At 31.4% G+C, this 24,776-nt stretch overlaps 2 protein-coding genes and 2 pseudogenes across 2 annotated transcripts; 3 read left to right on the top strand and 1 right to left on the bottom strand.

Annotated features, from left to right (window-relative positions):
• LOC125877005 (blue copper protein-like) lies at positions 1 to 2,027 on the top strand. Its single transcript, XM_049558308.1, has 3 exons — positions 1 to 282; positions 1,089 to 1,520; positions 1,648 to 2,027. The coding sequence occupies exons 1-3, from the start codon at positions 96 to 98 to the stop codon at positions 2,025 to 2,027; spliced, it is 999 nt and encodes a 332-aa protein (XP_049414265.1). The 5' UTR covers positions 1 to 95.
• A 10,688-nt stretch (positions 2,028 to 12,715) lies between these two features.
• LOC125877629 (cucumber peeling cupredoxin-like) lies at positions 12,716 to 13,408 on the top strand (annotated as a pseudogene).
• Positions 13,409 to 14,459: 1,051 nt separating this feature from the next.
• On the top strand, positions 14,460 to 16,744 carry LOC125877628 (blue copper protein-like; annotated as a pseudogene).
• A 1,048-nt stretch (positions 16,745 to 17,792) lies between these two features.
• On the bottom strand, positions 17,793 to 23,713 carry LOC125877006 (umecyanin-like). Its single transcript, XM_049558309.1, has 2 exons — positions 23,390 to 23,713; positions 17,793 to 18,329 (listed from the first exon to the last, which is right to left on the bottom strand). Exons 1-2 carry the CDS (start codon positions 23,595 to 23,597, stop codon positions 17,968 to 17,970), a joined length of 570 nt encoding a protein of 189 aa, XP_049414266.1. The 5' UTR covers positions 23,598 to 23,713; the 3' UTR covers positions 17,793 to 17,967.
• Between the last annotated feature and the right edge of the window lie 1,063 nt (positions 23,714 to 24,776).

The following is a 24,776-nucleotide window of genomic DNA, read 5'->3' as shown; positions in this document are numbered from 1 at the left end:
AACTCTTTTTCTACTCTATCAAAGAGAGAAAAACACACACAAACAAAAAAAAAAAAGACAGGGGTGACTTGATCTTAAAGAACATATAGTGCAAAATGGCAAGAAAGTTGAGTACTTTAGTTGTTTTTGGTGCAATTTTATGTTCTTTATTACAACATGTTTCAATGGCACAACAAACTCATGTTGTTGGTGATACTTTGGCTTGGACCGTTCCTAATGGTGGCGCCGCCTCTTATTCTACCTGGGCCGTCGGGAAAACCTTTGTCATCGGTGACGTTCTTGGTTAGTATACTACTTTCTTCGTCTCAATTTATGTGATGTAGTTTGACTTGACACTGAGTTTAGAGAAATAAAAAACACTTCTAAATTGTGTAGCTATAAATCATTTTATTACTAAATATTAAAATATGTCATTCTTTTTAGGACTGACTAAAAAATAAACGAGTCATATAAATTAGGATGGACAAAGTACTATTTAGTGAATTTTAGTATGTGACATCATGTTAGTTACTATATTTCATTGAATGTTATTTAAGTTACCAATCTTACATGAATTTTTAATGAGTTTAAATTATATACATTGGCTGTAATTGGTCATCCTACCCTGATTTATATTCAAGATTACAAATTCTCCTATCTTAAGAAGTTTTATTTTGTATTTATCTTATGTAAACTCAACCAAAATTTCCACTTTGTGTTGCTTTTCGTTACCTATGTTTATTTACTCTAAAATATTGTTAATGGGTAATGGGTGATACCACCTTTTGCTTTTTTTATTAGCACCTAGATCCCTTCCCACTTTTATTGTTTTTATTCAATTAATAGTAGTATATATTTTGTCATATGTAGTGCCAAATACTTACAAAGTTATGACAGCTATATATATTTTTTTAGACACACTACATTCCATTCAACTTTTATGTATATAGTTAGATAATACTAGTCCATACTCACCACCTAACAATCATGCCAAATTCACGATTTAGAGTCGGTGAATTTAAAATAAATATGCTTTAAAAAATCAAAATCAATACTTTTCACGATTTTTTAACGTAATAAATTTAATTTGGACTTTTTTTTTTATGCAGTATTTAACTTTAGAACTGGATCACATAGTGTGGCTGAAGTGTCAAAAGGAGCTTTTGATTCATGCAATACTTCAAGCCCAATTTCAATTTCTACTAATGGCCCAACAAATATTACATTGACCTCTATTGGATCACATTACTATCTTTGTACATTTCCAAGCCATTGTACATTGGGCCAGAAATTGGCTATCAACGTCTCTGGCTCCGCCTCTCCCGCTCCTCAGCCATCCCCCGCCACTCCACCCACCACCACCCCGGTGATGGCTCCAGCCCCATCCGTGTCGGTCGCTCCGGCAACGGCACCTGCACCTACTAGTGTAGGCCAAACTTATATTGTTGGAGATAACTTGGGCTGGAGTGTTCCTACTAGTGGCCCAAATACTTATCAAAGATGGGCTAATGACAAATCATTCAAAGTTGGAGATACTCTTGGTAAGCACTAAAATTCAACTCTATTATTTTTTCATTTACGATTTTTATCAGGCTATCAATTATAGTAGAAATTGACTCGTCATGATCTATGATTGCTCGATTTATAATTATTATTTTTTAAATGCAGTTTTCAATTTTGTGAATGGGACACACAATGTTGCAATGGTTAGCAAGGCATCTTTTGACTCATGTAACACAACTTCTCCAATAAACACAATTAGCAATGGTCCAGCCAGAATTAGACTCACAAATTCTGGTGAACATTACTATATGTGTACATTCCCTAGACACTGTTCATTGGGTCAAAAATTAGCCATCAATGTCACCGGTACTGACGTGACCGCCCCCACGCCTTCCACCGCGTCTACACCATCCAGCCCCACCGTGCCATCGAGCGATTCACCGGTCAATTCACGACCAGCACCAAGTGCCTCAGCTCCATCTTTGGCTCTTGCAGCTGTGCCACTCACTTTCTTGTCATTTGCTTTAATGAAGTTGTTGAATTAGAGAGTACTACGATTTTATGTAATTTTTCTATTGGTTCTTTTTTTTTATACGGAATTAACATTATTTTTTACCAATAAAGGTTAATAGTTTGTTTTGCCAAGCTTTTAAAATTAATTTATTTTAGTAAATAAGGTGTGAGAGGCTGACGATAGTGGATATAAAAAGAGCCAAAACTAAAGTTATGAACATCCCCCGATTTCAATAAACAATATACTAAAAACGTGTTTAGCTCAGCTTATAAACACTATCTAACGTATTTACAAGTTTGATAAATATTCAAAATACTTAAAAACTAAGTAAGTTATCAAATATTTTTTCATCAAACACATCAACCGCTTATTATCATGTTCAGCACTTCAAATCAGACACATAACTGTTTATTTACAAAATTAACTTCAAACACTCAAAAGAGTAATTTCCGATATAAAACACTAAGACAAAAGTGTTAGTGCTAACACAATGGGCACTAAGAGAGACGGAGGAGAAGGAGACGATGATGCACCACCGGGTGTTGACTGAGATGAACCAGGAATAGGGCTTCCGAACGGGGATCCGGTCAACGTGACGTTGACCGTTAATTTTTGGCCTTGGTTGCAATGAATTGTACAAATGAAATAATAATCCCCAGTAGTATTAAGAGTGAATAATGCTGGACCATTTGTTTCATTATCTATAGGATTTGCAGCATTGCAACTATCAAATGCATTTTTGTTTACTCTAGTTGCTGTGTGTACTCCACTGTTGAAATTGAAGTCTGCATACAATTTGAAATTTTACAAGTGTACATATTGAAAAATGACATAAGTTTTACTAATAAAAAATCACAAAGTCTAACAATTAATATAAGGGAAAAGGGATAAATATATCTTCGACTTTATGATTTAGAGTTGATATATCCCTTATTAAAGAAATGGCTCACATATAGGGGCGGATCTACGTGTGTGTCAGGGGGTTAAGAAAAACATGACAAGTAAAATAGATCACAGAAAGCAAGTACTTATTCTCTTTAGGTTCTAATATTATTAATAATATAAAATTTGGCTCAAAATGTGCCATCGAACTCCCTTATTATTTATTTTTTATCAATTTTATTGGGTAACAAAGGAGGATTTGCACTCTCACACCACCACAGTTGCCTTACGCCCAGATTGTTGCTGAATTCAGTCCAAATTCAATGGGCGAGGTTCAGTCAGTCTAAGTTGAGGAAATCAACAAAATGTGGGTGAGTTATTTTATAAATGGGTCAGAATTTTAATGAATCTGATTTGGCAAAGTTGGTTTTACAAAATCACCCCGTTATAATAATAATGGCATAAATGAGTCTGTGTTATATTGATGGTGACATAAATGAGCAAAATTTTTTAACAAATGATACAAATAAGTCATTTCTAATAGTTCGATGACATATTTGAGCCATTAATTAATAAAATGTCCACTAAGAATAAAAACAAAAACTATTAAGTAGAATTTTTTGCTTGTGTATGTGATATGTGTCAAACATAATTAATCATTAGTGTAATTTGATTCATTATAACTGATTATTCATTGTTTATTATAAATTTATTAAAAAAAATTACTTGTGATTATATTTAAATAATTTACTTGTGTGTGAGATTCATTAAATCGAGCTGTAAAGGAAAGTGATGAGAAAATTTGAAAATACAATTAATTGCAATAATCTGATTTTAATTGTATGAAATAAAGCTTAATTGGAAAATTAATTATAGTGTCATATACCTTCCAAAGTTAATACCAAAACATCTCTATAAATTCCTACCCACTTTTTTCAACATTGTAAAAAATCATCAAACACATTTTTCTATTATTAATTATTACTATTATTATCATTATCATGAAGAAAACATTCATATACAAGTTCATCCCATCAAAACAAAAGAAGAAGCCTGGTCAAATTTGTCGTTCGCAACATGTACTCTTAATACATATGGAAAGAAATTAATATGATTAAAAAAATAGAATTGAACTAAAATTAATGAATAAGTACAAATAATTTAGTCAAATTATCCTTTTAGTCAATATTTTCTTAAAAAATATATTGAAGAAAAACATGACAAGTAAAATGGATCGGAAAAAAATAATATATACTCACCTAGAATGTCCCCAACAACAAAAGTGTGTCGATTAGCCCAATTGGAAAAAGTAACAACACCATTAGGAGGAGTTTGCCAACCAACTATATATATTCTTCCTACTGAAACTTCAACAACACAACCAAACAACAAACACACTAACAAAAATAATTTGGCACATGATGAACCAAATTTTGTAGCCACAATAATTTCCATCTCAATCTAACTTTTTTATATGTTCTCAATGGATTTAGTCAACCCTTGTGTTTAATTTAATTTGTATCTATAGTAGTTTAGATTAGTGGTGTGTTTTTGTTGAATAAATAGGGAAGAAGCCAAAGGTAATACCTATTGTAGTAGTTGAGAATTTTTGCTTTATAAATTTAAAAGTCAGACTTGGATTGTGGGTAAGGTACACCCCTTTGTTCCATATTAGTTGTCTTGTTTCGCTTCTTGAGAATCAGAGTGCTATATGATTTTTTACTAGCATTTTAAATAGATTTTTTTTATCAAATTAACATGAGAAAAATTGCAATTTATAATACTTATCGTATAGTTTTTTAATATCCAAATTTTAAATATACAATGTTGAGCATATCTAATCTAATTTAACTTCAAAATGAGTCAAATTGAATAGTTGCAAAAGAGAAACATGACGATTAATTTGAGATGGAGTAACTTAAACTTTTCACATCAATTAAGATAGGGAAAAGGCTCAAATATGCCATTGAACTTTCAGAAAAAGCTCATTTATGCCATCCGTTAAAAGTTTGGCTCATCTATGCCATTACCGTTTAAGAAAAGGCTCATTCATGCCATTATTTTTTAATGATGGTTTTGCAAAACCATTTTTTACACGTGGCCAATTATAATTCGGCCACGTCATTATTTTTTTCAGAATTTTGATTTTTTATTATAAAAAAAATAATGACGTGGCCGAATTATAATTGGCTACGTGTAAAAAATGGTTTTGCAAAAAATGTTTGTTTAGAATTTTGATTTTTTTATTATTAAAAAAATAATGACGTGGCCGAATTATAATTGGTCACGTGTAAAAAATGGTTTTGCAAAACCACCGTTAAAAAATAATGGCATGAATGAGCCTTTTCTTAAACGGTAATGGCATAGATGAGCCAAACTTTTAACGGATGGCATAAATGAGCCTTTTCTGAAAGTTCGATGGCATATTTGAGCCTTTTCCCATTAAGATAAGCATGCATTTGGCATAATTAGTCAATGGTTTGAGGCTTAAAAATATTTCTTGGATCATGCCGGTCCTAGAAAATGTTATATTACCTAGTATATTATTTTAATTTGGATTCTTTGGTTAGGTAAAATTTTAAGTATAAAGTAAAGAAATCCCAATAATTTAAGCGCTAATTACATTTTATTTCGATTTTTTTTCAAATTACAATAATTTTGGGGGTTTCAAAACTTGTGGATGATACATAGCAAACGATACATAAGTTATGTATCAGATATATATATATATATATATATATATATATATAAGTTATCATATGCATAACTATAAATCAGATTCATACTAATTTAGATTTGAAATAATTGAGGTTATGCATCAACAATAATATATGTACCAGACTACCAGATATATTGTACATAAACAAAGCTATAATGTATCTAATAGAGGTGAAGTAATTGGGGTTATGCATCAACAATAACATTTGTACCAGATACATTGTACGCAAACAAAGTTATAATGTATCCGGATGTTAAGAGAGAAAAGGAAAAAGAAGATTTTTGTAATTAATTTAAATGGCAGGAATTTTTAGAGATTATGTTATCTTAAATTTTGTAAATACGTAATTTATCCAAATTTTCATACAAGATCGATGATGGACCCATGGTTTTACTATTCATTCTCTTATTTATAATTTGTATGGCGATTGTTGATTTAGTACGTAATAAATATTGATTTAATTATTGCTAAATGCTAAATGAATCTTTTATTATAGTGATTATTCACTTTCTCCTTTTTAATTTATATAGCAATTGTTAATTCAATATGCAATATAAATCCATCATGATATTTTTGTGATCATACAGTTAATGAGAATAAAATAATAAGTATCAAACTATAAGTTATTTTAAATATGAAAATATATCATTTTTATTAGATTAAAAAAATAACATTAAATATATATAATAGTTTCACTGTGCTTTTTGAATATTATAAGTAATTTCGTAAAATGTTATATATATATATTAATAATATATATATGCTATGAATTAAAAGTTAATTTATTTGATTATAAAATAATAAATATAAAATGTGTATATAATACTAATCAATCTAATATTATATCAGTAAAATATATTTTAAAAATGATAGGTGATGGCAATGACTTAATACGGTGATGGTGGGTGCAGACACGGGGCGTTGGTTAATGATAGCGTTGGCAGGCTTGTGGTGATGGTTACATGTATATGCAATCTATAACTAGTGACAATAGTGACTGATAATAATGATTAACGATGAATGTAATGGTAATGGTTTATAATTATGGTGAATGATAACGATGGTTAATGGTGGTGACTAATAATTATAGTGAATGATAATGATAGTTAATGATGGCTGATGATAAATAGTAATGATTGTTGATAATAATTGATGATGATAATAGTTGATAATGATAATATAAATAATGACTAGTGACGAGGACAATTGATTGTGGTGGTGTAGTTGTGACTGGGGTAGTCAACAATGTTTAAGGCAACGATGGTTAGTGATGAAAAGGTTAGAATAATAATAAAATGTCGTCTTTACAAAAATCTTTGAATTGATTGTGGTGGTGTAGTTGTGACTGGGGTAGTCAACAATGTTTAAGACAACGATGGTTAGTGATGAAAAGGTTAGAATAATAATAAAATGTTTTCTTTACAAAAATCTTTGAATAAATTGCTTCTTCATGATATTAATTTTTTTTTTATCATAGATCTTAATTATTCAAATGTTTTTAAACACATAAAAATGATTTTTAAAAATAAAATAGACACACTTAATAATTGAATTTTCAATGAATAATATTCAAATTCAAAAAATAAACACACTTAATAACAAATCAAATCTAAGTAATTAAAATTCAGACTTAAAAAAATATTTTAAAATTATCATAAAAGTGATGAATATTGCATTAGTGCATAGAGTTTTGAATGAGTAAGATTAAAATTTAAAAAATTAACACACTTAATAAGTGATCAAATCTAAATAATTAAAATTCAGACTTAAGAAATATTTGAAAATTATCATAAAAATAATTAATATTGCATTAGTGCATACACATATACACAGTGGCGAATTTAGAGCCAAAAAATAGGGCACGGGCACCCGTGGTCTCTTCGTAAAATTAAATATTTTATATATATATTTTCTAAAATTTGTATAATATTATATTCTGGCACCCGTACAACAAGAAGTCAAAATGGTCCACATGGTTAAAAGTTGAGCTTTTGATCTTGAGGATAAAGGATCAATTTCCACTTCAATATATTTTTCTTGGTGCATTCATATTCGAAAAATCCTAGATTCGTCTCTGCATATACACAAATGTAACAGCTAGTTAACGATTAGCTTTAGTTCTTTGTGAGTTTGGTAAATGTCTTTATCAAAATACAAAGTTATCTTATAAATCAAAATGCATATAACCATTAATCCTTAATTACTCACTTGAGAATGATCAAAATAATTTAATTTAATACCTCTTGTAATTAATACTATTAAAATAAAAATCGATATGCATTCAAGATAGCTCCTAGCAATTGCTCAAACAAAAAGTCAATCATGCACAGTGAAAAATTCAAGCACACTATTTGCATAAATCCTAAAGAAAAACTAAAAAGAGGGTTAGTTAAAGATTTGATGGGATGTATAGGACTTTTTCATTTTTGGAATAATTTCTTAAATGTTTCATAACTTTCTGAAGATAAATGTGGACGTCAACACACTAATCATTAGGACTATATTCGACATTTGCTTTTATATTGAGAAACCGATAACTTGAGTTATGATATCAAATTGTCACGATCTAAATTAAACCATCGGGTTGTACAAGCACCTACTCTAGATAGGAGAATCCTACCACTCAATTAGAACTGAAAAATCATGAAAGTAAACAAAATTCAATATATCACCTTATTTAATTATAAAAATCATTTGTCAACCTTGATAAAATAAACCGTCTTTGAAAAACACATGGAACCCTTCCTAAAAAGTAGTCTAAGAAGGTACAATAGCTTCTAAGAGAGTACAAATCGTGAAAAATAGCACACAACTCCCAGCATATGAAAAAAAGAGTAGAAGTTGTCAGAGATCGGCATCGACTTCACCTAAGAAACATCACCAATCCTGCAACCAAACGTTCAAAGTGACATAGCAAGAGTAGTATCGATATAAACAATATGTCTTGGTAGGCATCATCGGTCGATTTGAATCCACCACATAATTATAGCATGTAAATAATCAAAATAAAACATAAGACTTGAACTATATGTTGTGACAAAAAATGAAAACGAAAATCTAAAAATAAAGAACACCAAGTTTAACGTGGAAAAATCCTTCAAATCGAAGGTAACCACCACAGGATCGACAAGATCCGAATTGCTTCACTATAACTGTAACATCTCGCAATTTGAAATAACTAGGAAGAAGCTAAGAAGTTGAAATAGTCATTTTTGGAGATAATGAAAAATCTGAAAATTTGCTTAAGTTAAGAAAAATTGAGTTCTGGTCAACTTCAAACGGCTATAACTCCTATCTCAGGATGAGTTAGGTGTACTTCCAGAGTTTGCGCGATTCCGAGCTTGTATGAGTAAGTTATGCCTTTCGGAAGTTGGGCTGCTGGATTAAGGAAAGTCTAATCTGGGTTTGGAAGGGTCATTTAGTCTTTTCCTTACCTAATTACTCTTAGTCGTTTTTAGGAGATTTATTGGGGTAAAATCAAATTTTGGTCAGTATAGAAAAAATTAAAATTCACGCTAGGATTTGGAGAAAAGAGAAAAGAGAAAAGAGGAGAAAGGAGAAGAGAAATCAAGAATCGCCAAGATCGTCGAAGTTTGACTTGTGGAATTCGTCAGGGGTGATCCCTACAAGGTATGTGAGATCACATAGCGTTGGGTTAGTTCACCCACGCGCCAAACATGATTCAATTCAGCGAATTTAAGTCTTTAAATGATTAGAAATATAGCTCTTGATGAACATTGTTGAAAGTTTCGTTGAATTCTTGGGGTTGTGTTGATGAAGTTTCTTGATGATTTGATTCATGTTTCTGGGTGAAATTTCGTGTTGAATCTATTGTATATTGAGGGTATAAATGATTCTAAGTGTTTGGGGGAAAGAACCACTGAAGTTTAGAGGGTTTAGAGATGAAAAACGGAGAAGAAAAGTCGCCAAACACTTGGGGATAGGGGTGGGGTGTTGCGCCAGCCAGCACGCCCCAAAAGTGTCTCTGAATCTTCACCCTTGGGGCGCCGCGCCAGCCAGCGCGCCCCAGAACAGTCCCTGAATGTTGAGGGCTGGCACCCCGCTCCTTTCAGAGCGCCAGGGACGCCAGTTCTCCCTATTCATTCCCTATCTTTTAGTACGTGTTCCTTAGTGATTTACCTACGCTTTCTAGTTGATTCCAACACTCTAAGGTACATCTAAACATCATGAAGTCATTCGTAAACATGAGATCATGAACCTTGAATCTATAATCCAATTCAAGGAAAGTTAAGATCAAAGTCAAGAGAAGTAAGAGTCAAGTCAAGATAAGTTCTTAGAGTTCTCCAAAAGTCTTTTCCAAATGTTTTAACTTTTTTTTATGACTTAAAGTTCAAGTTGAGTAAAGAGTAAAGTTTGAAGTTCATTTCTTCAAAAGTATATGGGGACTAAGTATTCCCAAAGAGATTTAAAATGTTTTCACATTTAAATAAAAGCGGAAACTGAGATTTCCAAAGAGCCTTTGTGCTAGTTTTCAGAAAAGAGTAATCTCTTTCTAAATAAAGCAAGAGAGGAAACTTTCATTTCCAAGATAGCCTTTGAGCTGAGTTTTTGAGCACTAATCTCAAATCACAGAAGAAATATGTTTTTACACATAAGAGCCAGTATATTTTGGGAGTAGTATTGAACACCGAGTTGGGGACGAGCATGAGTTCAGATAACTCACGTCACCATAAAACCATGTAGCCACCATGGGTAGAAAAGGGTCATACTTTTTAGATGAATCATTTTCGCAATTGACTAGTGGATCCATTAAGCAGTTCAGGTCCTATACCTTTGGTCGGGTATACGATGCGCTGACAGCGTGGGGTAGATCGTTGTATCATTACAATAGCTCTTATGGGATGGTTGTCGGTTAGAGAAACTCTCACAGAAGTATTGTATTTTTATATACATCAGTTTATTTGTTTTTTTACATACACCTTAGAGTTATTTGTATCTTTGCATACATACAGAGTTGACATCATGTTTTTAAACAATTTTTCTTTATATTGCACTTGTTTTTAAACTGCTCTATATTGAAATGAGTTCACTCATGTTGAGTTGAGTTCTTCAGTTTCTCTCAGATTCTTTCTAGCCTGTGTTGTTTTAGCATTTCAACTCGCATACTCGTACATTCAATGTACTGATGTCAGTTGACCTGCATCGTATTATGATGCAGACGCAGATAACTAGGATCAGCATTTCGGTGCATTGTTGATCCAGTGAGCAGTACAGAGTCTGTTGGTGAGCCTTCTTGCTTTCCGGAGGATCCGTTTCATTGCTTTCTAGTTTAGTTCATTAGGATGTTGTGGGGTCTGTCCCAACATCCATCTCAGTTGTTATTAGGGGTTTCATAGACAGTCAGATGTTAGTCATTTAGTCTTTTCATTATCAGTTCTTATTGTTAAGACTTGGGTTGCCACTTTTGGCCAAATTGAATGTTTAACCTTTAAACATTCTCGGTCACTTTATTATTCAGTTCAGTTAATTCATTGATTATTATAGATATTAATATTNTAGTCATTTAGTCTTTTCATTATCAGTTCTTATTGTTAAGACTTGGGTTGCCACTTTTGGCCAAATTGAATGTTTAACCTTTAAACATTCTCGATCACTTTATTATTCAGTTCAGTTAATTCATTGATTATTATAGATATGAATATTGTCTTCCGCTGAGTTAAGTAAGTCAGGCCAAGGGTTCGCTTGTGGCCAGCAATGGTCTTCGAATGCCAGTCACGCCCAAGATGTAGGCTCAGGGCGTGACAATAACAATAAGAGGGTTACAAATAATATTCTAATGGCTACACAACAAGTTCCAAAAGAGAACAAACAATAGCTACACCAACAAAAGATAAATAGAAAGAAAGTACACCACCCAAACGCAACTGTTGTTCAGGACCTAAAACAGGATCTTGCTGACCTTCGAATCCGATCTCACTGTTCAAATCAACCACCAAGATGTCAGGAACACTCAATTCAAATTTCAGTCCGATCCAACGGTTAGTTAATCGGGATACGCGATCTGAAGGTTATTGGTCGGAGAAAAAGACGGCAGCAAAAGAACCATTTTTCTTTTCTTTTCTCTTTTGTTGAAAGCTTTATCAAAAACCTCTCTTATGTCCTAATGTCTTTCAAAGACAATACTAATGAGCAATTTTAATTATTCTCTCAAGATCCTCCTCTATTTATAGAGTTGTGCTTTTCCTTACAAAGCCAAAACCAACTCCAAATAGAATTACTATTCTGATCCCTTTTCCTAATAGAATTGGAAACCAAATAAAGAGAATAATTTCAATCCTTTTTCAAGTAGGATTAGGTCATGGGCCTTTGGCTGGAACATGGGTCATAGCCCAACACTATATACCCTTGATCCTTTAGCCACTACCCTTGCTATTGAAAAATATCCTCTTGGATTCATACACTCTATCCCCAAGTCACTCCATTCATTTTGCTGCCAACTACCTCATTAAGAGTCATTTCACCTTCCCGCCGATCATCGCATTACCCTTCTATCACATAAAAACTTTTCTTTTTGAAATCATTCACTCTGCCAATACTAGAGTTTTTTCTACTGAATTCGTTGATGATCTCAAATCCACCAACTACTTTATTAATCGGTAAAACTTTTACTTATTTCTCTTGATTTAATCCACGTATGATTCAATACCATCTCAAGTAATTTGGATGACCCAAGAATCCCTAAAACTCATCTACGATATTTAGCATTTGATTTCGATCTACACAAGAACCACCCTAACATTTAAATGCACCAATTCGCCACTTAGGAATCCATATGTTTTAAATATGTTTTAAAAAATCAAAATCAATACTTTTCGCGGTTTTTTAATGTAATAAATTTAATTTGGACCTTTTCTTTTCTTATGCAGTATTTAACTTTAGAACCGGATCACATAGTGTGGCTGAAGTGTCAAAAGGAGCTTTTGATTCATGCAATACTTTAAGTCTAATTTCAATTTCTACTAATGGCCCAACAAATATTACATTGAGCTCTGTTGGATCACATTACTACCTTTGTACTTTTCCAAGCCATTGTACATTGGGCTAGAAATTGGCTATCAACGTCTCCGGCTCCTCAGCCAGCCCCCGCCACCCCAATGATGGCTCCAGCCCCATCCGTGTCAGTCACTCCGGTAACGGCACCTGCACCTGCTAGTGTAGCCTAAACTTATATTGTTGGAGATAACTTGGGCTGGAGTGTTCCTACTAGTGGCCCAAATTCTTATCAAAGATGGGCTAATGGCAAATCATTCAAAGTTGGAGATACTCTTGGTAAGTACTAATATTCAACTCTATTATTTTTCTTTACGATTTTAATCAGGTTATCAATTATTATAGACATTGACTCATCGTGATCTATGATTGCTCCATTTATAATTATTAATTTTTTAAATGTAGTTTTCAATTTTGTGAATGGGACACACAATGTTGCAATGGTTAGCAAGGCATCTTATGACTCATGTAACACAACTTCTCCCATTAACACAATTAGCAATGGTCCAACCAGAATTAGACTCACAAATTCTAGTGAACATTACTATATGTGTACATTCCCTAGACACTATTCATTGGGTCAAAAACTAGCCATCAATGTCACCGGTACTAATGTGACCTCCCCCACGCCTTCCACTGCGTCTTCACCATCCAGCTCCACCGTGCCATCGAGCGATTCACCGATCAATTCACCACCAGCACCAAGTGCCGCAGCTCCATCTTTGGTTCTTGCTGCTTTGCCACTCACTTTCTTGTCATTTGCTTTAGTGAAGTTGTTGAATTAGAGAGTACTACGATTTTATGTAATTTTTCTATTGGTTCCTTTTTTTTCTTTTTTCTTTTATACGGAATTAACATTATATTTTGCCAATAAAGGTTAATAGTTTGTTTTGCCAAGCTTTTAAAATTAATTAATTTTAGTAAATAAGGTGTGAGAGGCTGGCGATAGTGGACATCCCCCGATTTCAATAAACATTATGAACATCCCCCGATTTCAATAAACAATATACTTAAAACGTGTTTAGCTCAGCTGATAAACACTATTTAACGTATTTACAAGTTTGATAAATATTCAAAATACTTATAAACTAAGTAATTTATCAAATATTTTTTCATCAAACACATCAACCACTTATTATCATGTTCAACAGTTCAAATCAGACACATAATTGTTTATTTATAAAATTAACTTCAAACACTCAAAAAAGTAAGTTAATTTCCAATACTGAAAAGTTTCAAAAGTGCCCTTAAACTATCGAAAATAGCTCAGATTTATCCTTGAACTATATTATGGCTCAAAATTACCCTTTCTGTCAAAGAATTGGGTCATACTTACCCTTCTAATTAACAAAACTATGTTAAGTGTCATGTGGACGCCACATAAGCGCCAAATATTTCTCACTTCCACGTAGATTAATAAGATTCCTAATATCAAAATTTCCCCTCATTTCTCTTAAAATACAATTTCACTCATTTCCCCTCATTTTCGTGGCTAGGGTAATAAACGATTTCACATATTTCTTTTCTTAGCCGCGAAAATGAGGGGAAATGGGTGAAATCGTATCTTAAGAGAAATGAGATGAAAATTAGATATTAGGGATCTTATTAGTCTACGTGGAAGTGGGAAATGTTTGACGCTTATGTGGCGTCCATGTGGTGTCCACGTGGCACTTAACATTTTATGTTAATTAGAAGGGTAAGTATGACCCAATACTTTGACGGAAAGGGTAATTTTAAGCCAGAATATAGTTTAAGAGTAAATTTGAGCTATTTCCGATAGTTTAGGAGTATTTTTGAGCCTTTTCTGTTTCCAATATAAAACACTAAGACAAAAGTGTTAGTGCTAACACAATGGGCAATAAGATGACAAATGAAGCAACCACCCTAGTCGACACGGATCCCAATGGAGACGGAGGAGGAGGAGGAGACGATGATGCACCACCGGGTGTTGACGGAGATGAACCGGGAATAGGACTTCCGGACGGGGATCCGGTCAACGTGACGTTGACCGTTAATTTTTGGCCTTGGTTACAATGAATGGTACAAATGAAATAATAATCCCCAGTAGCATTAAGAGTGAATTTTGCTGGACCATTTGTTTCATTATCTATTGGATTTGCAGCATTGCAACTATCAAATGCATTTTTGTTTACTCTAGTTGCTGTGTGTATTCCACTGTTGAAATTGAACTCTGCATACAATTTGAAATTTTACAAGTGTTTCAATGGCACAACAAACTCATGTTGTTGGTGATACTTTGGCTTGGACCGTTCCTAATGGTGGCGCCGCTTCTTATTCCACCTGGCCGCTGGGAAAACCTTTGCCGTCGGTGACGTTCTTGGTTAGTATACTACTTTCTTCGTCTCAATTTATGTGATGTAGTTTGATTTGACACTGAATTTAAGAAATAAAAAATACTTCTAGCTATAAATCATTTTATTACTAAATATTAAAATATGTCATTCTTTTTAGGGCTGACTAAAAAGAAAACGAATCATATAAATTAGAATGGAGGAAGTACTATTTAGTGAATTTTAGTATGTGATATCATGTTAGTTACTATATTTCATTGAATGCTATTTAAGTTACCAATCTAACATGAATTTTTAATGAGTTTAAATTATATACATCGTCTGTAATGGGTCATCCTACCCTGATTTATATTCAAGATTACAAATTCTCCTATCTTAAGAAGTTTTATTTTGTATTTATCTTATGTAAACTCAACCAAAATTTCCACTTTGTGTTGCTTTTCGTTACCTATGTTTATTTACTCTAAAATAGTGTTTATGGGTAATGGGTGATACCACCTTTTACTTTTTTTATTAGCACCTAGATTCCTTCCCACTTATATTGTTTTTATTCAATTAATAGTAGTATATATTTTGTCATATGTAGTGCCAAATACTTACAAAGTTATGACAGCTATATATATTTTTTTAGACACACTACATTCCATTCAACTTTTATGTATATAGTTAGATAATACTAGTCCATACTCACCACCTAACAATCATGCCAAATTCACGATTTAGAGTCGGTGAATTTAGAATAAATATGTTTTAAAAAATCAAAATCAATACTTTTCGCGATTTTTTAACGTAATAAATTTAATTTGGACTATTTTTTTAATGCAATAGTTAATTTTAGAACTGGATCACATAGTGTGGCTGAAGTGTCAAAAGGAGCTTTTGATTCATGCAATACTTCAGGCCCAATTTCAATTTCTACTAATGGCCCAACAAATATTACATTGACCTCTGTTGGATCACATTACTATCTTTGTACATTTCCAAGCCATTGTACATTGGGCCAGAAATTGGCTATTAACGTCTCCGGTTCCGCCTCTCCCGCTCCTCATCCATCCCCCGCCACTCCACCCACCACCACCCCGGTGATAGCTCCAGCCCCATCCGTGTCGGTCGCTCCGGCAGCGGCACCTGCGCCTACTAGTGTAGCCCAAACTTATATTGTTGGAGATAACTTGGGCTGGAGTGTTCCTACTAGTGGCCCAAATACTTATCAAAGATGGGCTAATGGCAAATCATTCAAAGTTGGAGATACTCTTGGTAAGCACTACAATTCAACTCTATTATTTTTCATTTATGATTTTTATCAGGTTATCAATTATGATAGACATTGACTCATCGTGATCTATGATTGCTCGATTTATAATTATTATTTTTTTAAATGTAGTTTTCAATTTTTTGAATGGTACACACAATGTTGCAATGGTTAGCAAGGCATCTTATGACTCATGCAACACAACTTCTCCAATAAACACAATTACCAATGGTCCAGCCAGAATTAGACTCACAAATTCTGGTGAACATTACTATATGTGTACATTCCCTAGACACTGTTCATTGGGTCAAAAATTAGCCATCAATGTCACCGGTACTGACGTGACCGCCCCACGCCTTCCACCGCATCTACACCATCCAGCCCCACCGTGCCATCGAGCGATTCTCTGGTCAATTCACCACCAGCACCAAGTGCCTCAGCTCCATCTTTGGTTCTTGCTGCTTTGCCACTCACTTTCTTGTCATTTGCCTTAGTTAGGTTGTTAAATTAGAGAGTACTATAGTATTTAATTTTTTAGTTTTTGTATTGATTTTTTTTTGTATTGTTGTATCCTTTTTACTGATAAAGCTGAATTTATTGTATTTAAATGACAAATCTAATATCGATCTACAGGTGAAACTTCATGATATTGTCATGATCAATCTTCATATGTGAAACTTGAAATTCGATGAGAATGACTATTTTAAAAAAATAAAAATTAAATAATAACGTTGAAAAGTAGTTAGTTAATGTTATTTCTACTCTACTTTCTTTTCCTTTTTCAATTATGCGATGTACGTAACATATTTTTTTTCTTTCTAAAATATAATTATAATAATATCAACAACCCACCCAATCGGACAAAGTTAGTCCAAAATAGATGTTTCGATTTATTTTTATTTTTAATCACAAGAACAGCATTATTGACAATCCAAAAAAGATATGTATATATATATATAATTGGTGCAAAAATGTCCAAAGGGGGGTGGGTGAGCTTCCATGGTCCATTTCACATCTAATGGGTCAACCTCTTGACCTAAAAATATTTTTAAATACTCATACATGCTCCATGTTGTTAGATCCTAATCCTATGACCGGTTGATAGTTTATTTTGTCAAGCTTTTAAAATTACTTATTTTTAAAAAATAAGGCGCGAGAAGCGGACGATAGTGGATATAAGAAGAGTTTAAAATCAATTTATTTTTAAAAGTGAACATATGTGCGAGGTTGGGTATAGTGGGTATAAACCTTATTATTATTATTAAATAAAATCCTTCCATTATTAAGCAAAAAATAAAATAGGAGATGTTTAAAATCAACTAATTTTGAAAAGTGAGGAGGTGTGAAATGTTGGCAATAGTGGTATAACCGTATAAGTAGAGGTAGATGTAGGCTCAAAAAGTCGTGGTGATTAGACAAGACATGACTCAGATTCATCTACAGCTTAACAAAGACATGCCCCTAATCAAATAGGAAGATATGAAAGTTGAGAAATATTAGCTTAGAAGATTTGTGTCTAGTCGAATGTTGTCTAATTCCCTTGTCAATATTGTTATCCTTACTTTCTTACTATCTTTCGATAAAAAAATTGGAGCTACATTTTTCTTGATAAAATATTCTTAAAAACAATGTCTTGTTTCTCCAACATAATATAATTAAGTAATTTATCAAATATTTTTTCATCAAACACATCAACCGCTTATTATCATATTCAATACTTCAAACCACACACATAACTGTTTATTTATAATACTAACTTCAAACACTCAAAAAAAATAATTTCCGATATCAAACACTAAGCCAAAAGTGTTAGTGCTAACACAATGGGCACTAACATGACACATAAAGCAGCCGCCCTAGTCGACACGGATCCTGATGGAGACGGAGGAGGAGGAGATGACTCACCACCGGGTGTTGACGGAGATGAACCGGGAATAGGGCTTCCGGACGGGGATCCGGTCAACGTGACGTTGACCGTTAATTTTTGGCCTTGGTTGCAATGGATAGTACAAATGAAATAATAATCCCCAGTAGCATTAAGAGTGAATTTTGCTGGACCATTTGTTTCATTATCTATAGGATTTGCAGCATTGCAACTATCAAATGCATTTTTGTTTACTCTAGTTGCTGTGTGTACTCCACTGTTGAAATTGAACTCTGCACACAATTGAAATTTTAGAAGTGTACATATTGAAAAATGACATAAGTAATAAAAAGGTCTCATAAAAACAAAAAAATTATAAACATATATCCCTTTATATTCATACTCCACTAAATAATTACACTATATATATATATATATATATATATATATATATATATATATATATTATCATTGACTAATGAATAATTTCTGAAAAGAAACCTTAATGATATCACAATAATATATATATATACTCTTATAATATTATTGACTAATGAGTAATTTCTGAACAAGAAATCTTAATGACACTACAATATAAACTGATTTAGTATAGTTAAGCGAAATTATCTACCAATACGGCATATGATACAAATTTAGTATCAGTTAAGTGAAAATTATCAGTCTTAATTTATGGGGGTATAGGTTGTAATTTCTTTTTGAGAGAATGAGTATTTCTTGAATTACTTTAGATTAGGGTATGACCATGTAATTATTTTGAGTTTTATGGCCAATTTATGTAGTTTTTCCTAATAAAAAAATCACAAAGTCTAACAATTAATATAAGGGAAAAGGGATACATATACCCCCGACTTTACGATTTAGAGTTCATATATTCCTTATTAAAAAGTGGCTCACATATAAGGGCGGACCTACGTGGATGCCATGGGGTTCATCCGAATCCTCTCGGCAAAAAATTACACCGTATATATAAGGTAGATTTTCAATATTTTTGTATATATACTAATTTTGAACCACCTAAATCAAAGAAGAGAGATAGCTCAGTGATACTAGACTGTGCAACTTGAGTTGTGAATCCTATACTCAGTTTGTAGGTTCGATTCATGTTAGGTGTGCGCAAGCTGCCTAGTTTTTTTATATTTAATTTTTTAGAATTTGTACTTTGCACGCTAGTTCATACATTTAATTAAAGGATTTTTTAAAAGAAAAATTCAATTAGACATGCTAGTGGGATGATCGCACAGACGCACCATTAATATAAATAGAGTGGCCACATAATCAAGAGAATTATAAGTTTATATTCAAGTATATATTTAGATATGGTAACGCACTAATCTAGCCTCCTATTAGACTAAGTAATTTGTTTGTTGAATATTTCTTATTTCTTAATTATTCTAAGAATTCGTGGGTTTCCTTTGTTGCTTCCATTAGACATATTATACTTGGAACTGTTAGGGTGAGTTAAAGTCTCTCATTGGATGGAAAATAGATTGGTAGTTTGTTAATATGAATTTGGACAATTTTTTCTTCATGAGTTAGCTTTTGAAGTTGAGTTAAGCTCAAGTATCATATTTTTCATATAATGTTAGCAGTGGCGGATCTATGCAGAGGTTTGGGGGTGCCACGCCACCCACGAACTTCGACGAAAACTCTATATATACATAGGTATATATATATAATATTTATATAAATATAAAGCGTGCCACCCACAGAACAAAATTGTCTTGTGGTGCCATGGTAGGAGGGCAACTTTAGAAGGAAAAAAAAAGGCTCCAAGCACTGGCACAATTTTTATTTTTATTTTTTTATAATTATTATCGACTTAAATTAAATTAATTACATTATTACTCCTTTGACTTTTCTTTTATTTGATTAAATACTCAATAAAAGTGTAATATCTTATTATTTACATTTTATTGATTGATTTATGATATATATCGAAAAGACAAATAATTTAATCAAATATAAAATTAATTTAATCGATAAGTCTATTTGGCACCCACTGACTCTAAATCCTGGATCCGCCACTGAATGTTAGAGTCATATCTTTCTTTGTTTGGGCCCTCATGTTATATTGTCCACGTTTCAATTGAGTCTGGACTTAAAAGAGGTGTTGGAGTGAGTTAACATTTCATACTGTTTGAAAAATGAATTAATAATCTGTTTATATGAATTCAAACAATTTTATCTCTGTAACTAACTTTTGAGATTAAGGTAAGACTATACGTCACATCTTTATATAATATTAGAGATGGATCATTCATGTCATGTTAATATATTGTACATGATCTAATTGAGTTTCGACATAAAGGAAGTGTTAGAATGATACAAAATCCCACATTAATTAGGTTGATAGTCTGCTTATATATGAACTTGGTTAACATTCCCTTCATGAGTTCTGCTTGTTTACATTAACTTTTGGATATATAGATAAGATATGAAAGAAAATTTTACTTATATACACCAATGACGTAAAGAAAATTTATGATAACAAGTTATTTAATTATTATTTTTTGTAAGTAACACTTCAATTATAGAAAAATAAAAATTTTGAAATTAAGACAAATCACTTGTTATAAAAATACTAATTAGATTAAACATGAATCAATATAACTTACTTATTATTGGTATTGGTAAATCTATTTGATTAGCGCCGATATTTGTGTGACATCATTTAAATTTCAATAGTCAATTAAGTTATTTTCTGTCACAAACTTTTAATGGAAAAGACTCAAATATGCCATCGAATTTTGAGAAAAAAATCATTTATGTCATCCATTAAAAGTTTGGCTTATTTAATTTATGTCATTTTCTTGAGAAAAGGATCATGTCATGCCATTATTATTTGTTAACTGAAATGACATAGATGAACCAATATTTTAACGGATGACATAGATGAGCTTTTTTCTCAATGTTTGATGGCATATTTGCGTCTTTTTCCCTTTTAAAAAATAATTTAATTAATGACGTGGACGAATCATAATTGACCACGTGTACAAAATGGCTTTGCAAAATAAAAAATATTTTTAGTTTACAAATAATGGCATGGATGAACCTTTTCACAAAGAGAAATGACATAAATGAACCAAACTTTTAACGGATGACATAGATGAACCTTTTCTCAAAATTCGATGGCATATTTGAACATTTTTCCATTTTTTAATGCCTAGTAAAATATTTAAACTGTCAATTGTTGTTACTAATACTGTTTTTAAAATGATTTAAAAATATGCAAATTGTAGTTTCAAAAAGCTTCAAGATCAGATTTCATGTCCGAATTAGTGATTATTTTTCTTTAAAAAAAAAATCTAACTCTAAAAATTTGAATAACACCACATAAATTAAGATAGAAAAAGTAATAACTTGCTATCTCTGATTAAATTAACGTACCTTTTTTAATTAAAAAAATTCTTTTATTGTCAGCAAATATAAGCTAATCTTAACAATAATAACCATAGTAGTTCATATATTATTCTTTTTAATCTTTTTTAGTTATCATGCTTACTAAAAATAGTTGATCTAAAATTTATTATTATTTTAAAAATTAGGATATAATTATTTATTTATTTTCATCTGTACTCTTACTCAATACATAAAAAGAGAAATTAATATGGTAAAAAAGAAAGTAGCATTAAACAAAAATCAAAGAATAAATAAATATAATTTAATCGAATTACTCTTTTAGTCAATATTTTCTTCAAGGAATATTGTGTTAAGAAAAACATGACAAGTAAAATAGATCAGAGAAATCAACTACTTATTCTTTTTAGGTTCTAATATTATTAATAATATAAATTTTGGCTCAAAATGTGCCATCAAACTCCCTAATGTGTACTTTTTTAAAAAAATTTTTTTTATCAATTTTATTGGGTAACAAAGAAGGATTTGCACTCACACCACAGTTACCTTACGCTCAGATTGTTGCTGAATTCAGTCCAAATTCAATGGGTGAGGTTCAGTTAGTCTAAGTTGGGTAAATCAACAAAATGTGGGTGAGTTATTTTTTTAATGGGTCAGATTCAGTCCAAGTTGGGAAGACCAATAGAGTGTGGGTGAGTTATATTTTAAATGGGTCAGAATTTTAATGAATTTGATTTGGTGATGTGGACCTCTAACAAGAGGTCATGTGACAAAGTTGGTTTTACAAAATCACCCCGTTAGAATAATAATGGCATAAATGAGTCTGTGTTATAATGATGGTGGCATAAATGAGCAAAATATTTAACAAATGGTATAAATAAGTCATTTCTAAGCATAATTGAACCATTAATTAATAAAATGTCCACTACGAATAAAAACAAAAAAACTATTAAGTAGAATTTTTTGCTTGTGTATGTGATATGTGTCAAACATAATTAATCATTAGTGTAATTTGAGTCATTATAACTGATTATTCATTGTTTATTATAAATTTATTAAAAAAAATTACTTGTGATTATATTTAAATAAATTACTTGTGTGTGAGATTCATTAAATCGAGTTGTAAAGGAAAGTGATGAGAAAATTTTAAAATACAATTAATTAATTGCAATAATCTGATTTTAATTGTATGAAATAAAGCTTAGTTGGAAAATTAATTATAGTGTCATATACCTTCCAAAGTTAATACCAAAACATCTCTATAAATTCCTACCCACTTTTTTTAACGTTGCCGAAGAAAACAACCCTAAAAAATATAGAAGTGTTTATATCCAGATGATGCCAAACGATGATTATGAACTTGTTTGTGCGGATTTGTGGATTGAGCGATGGTGATGAGATTGAACTCTGTTGGGATACTCACATAATTTTAAATTCAAGCTAACTAAAAAGGATAGTCTTGTTTTGTGAAATCTTGTGATGTTTTCTCTATAGGAGGTTGAAATATATTTATTATAATTATATTTAAAAAGTGTCATGTTCGTGAAATTTTGTGATGATTTTTGTAAGGAGATTGAAAGGTTGTAATAATTATATCTGAAAAAAGGAATAACATAATTTTTTTATTGTTTTCTTTTCCTATTTCTTAGAATATCATGTTTCTATCAGTAATTTTATTTTATGTTTTTTTTTTAATTTAACACGACATGAAGTAATTTTAAAAAGTAATGAGAATTTTTGAGTCATTTTTATAAATTAGGATATAATTATTTATTTATTTTCACATGTATTCTTAATACATATGGAGAGAAATTAATTAATATGATTTTAAAATAATAGAATTGAACTAAAATTAATGAATAAGTACAAATAATTTAATCAAATTATCCTTTTAGTCAATATTTTCTTTAAAATATATTGAAGAAAAAAAAATATGACAAGTAAAATAGATCGAAGAAAAGTAATATATACTCACCTAGAATGTCCCCAACAACAAAAGTATGTTGATTAGCCCAATTGGAAAAAGTAACAACACCATTAGGAGGAGTTTGCCAACCAAGACTATCACCAACTATATATGTTCTTCCTACTGAAACTTCAACAACACAACCAAACAACAAATACACTAGCAATAATAATTTGGCACATGATGAACCAAATTTTGTACCCACAATAATTTCCATCTCAATCTAACTTTTTTATATGTTCTCAATGGATTTGGTCACCCCTTGTGTTTAATTTAATTTGTATCTTGTAGTAGTTTAGATTAGTGGTGTGTTTTTGTTGAATAAATAGGGAAGAAGCCAAAGGTAATACCTATTGGAGTAGTTGAGAATTTTAGCTTTATAAATTTAAAAGTCAGACTTGGATTGTGGGTAAGGTACTCCCTCCCTTCCATAGTAGTTGTCTTGTTTTGCATCTCGAGAGTCAGACTGCTATATGATTTTTGACTAATATTTTAAAACATATTTTTTTAATCAAATTAACATGGGAAAAATTGCAATTTATAGTACTTATCATATAGTTTTTGAATATCAAAATTTTTAATATAAATGTTGAGCTTATCTAATCTAATTTAATTTCAAGATGAGTCAAATTGAGTAGTTGCAAAAAGAGAAATATGACAATTAATTTGAGATGTTGTAACATAAACTTTTCACATCAATTGAGATAAAGCATGCATGTAGCATAACTAGTCAATGGTTTGAGGATTAAAAATATTTCTTGGATCATGCCGGTCCTAGAAAATGTTATATTCCCTAGCTAGTATATTATTTTGGTTTGGATTCTTTGGTTAGGTAAAATTTGAAGTATAAAATTTTGGTTTGGATTCTTTGGTTAGGTAAAAATTTAAGTATAAAGTAAAGAAATCCCAATAGTTTGGACAGTAATTACATTCTATTCCGATTTTTTTTTAAAATTATAATAATTTTGGGGTTTTCAGAACTTGTAGACGCATTGTTCTTTCACCCAATACATAGCAAACAATACATAAGCTATGTATCATATGTATAACTATAAACCAGATTCATATTGATTTAGGTTTGAAATAATTGATGTTATTATGCATCAACATCTGTATCAGATACATTGCACACAAACAAAGTTATAATGTATCTGATAGAGGTGAAGTAAAGTATCCAGATGTTAAGAGAGAAGGAAAAAAGAGATTTTTGTAATTAATTTAAATGGTAGTAAAAGTTTTTAGAGATTGTGTGATCGTGTAATTACCTAATTTATCCAAATTTCAATATATGGTAGATGATGGACCCATGGTCCTATTATTCATTCTCTTATTTATAATTTATGTGTCGATTGTTGATTTAGTATGTAATAATATTGATTTAATTATTGCTAAATGA

This window comes from Solanum stenotomum, chromosome 9 (assembly GCF_019186545.1).
Source record: "Solanum stenotomum isolate F172 chromosome 9, ASM1918654v1, whole genome shotgun sequence".
Lineage (NCBI taxonomy): Eukaryota > Viridiplantae > Streptophyta > Magnoliopsida > Solanales > Solanaceae > Solanum > Solanum stenotomum.
This window is presented reverse-complemented; position numbering and strand designations above follow the sequence as displayed.

Excerpts from the sequence above, each read along its gene's own strand:
- LOC125877005 (XM_049558308.1), top strand. The coding sequence starts at position 96 with ATGGCAAGAAAGTTGAGTACTTTAGTTGTTTTTGGTGCAATTTTATGT. Across the intron at positions 283-1,088 it reads TGTCATCGGTGACGTTCTTG|TATTTAACTTTAGAACTGGA; the intron begins GTTAGTATACTA and ends TTTTTTATGCAG. Across the intron at positions 1,521-1,647 it reads CAAAGTTGGAGATACTCTTG|TTTTCAATTTTGTGAATGGG; the intron begins GTAAGCACTAAA and ends TTTTAAATGCAG.
- LOC125877006 (XM_049558309.1), bottom strand. The coding sequence starts at position 23,597 with ATGGAAATTATTGTGGGTACAAAATTTGGTTCATCATGTGCCAAATTA. Across the intron at positions 18,330-23,389 it reads TGTTGTTGGGGACATTCTAG|AGTTCAATTTCAACAGTGGA; the intron begins GTGAGTATATAT and ends AATTGTGTGCAG.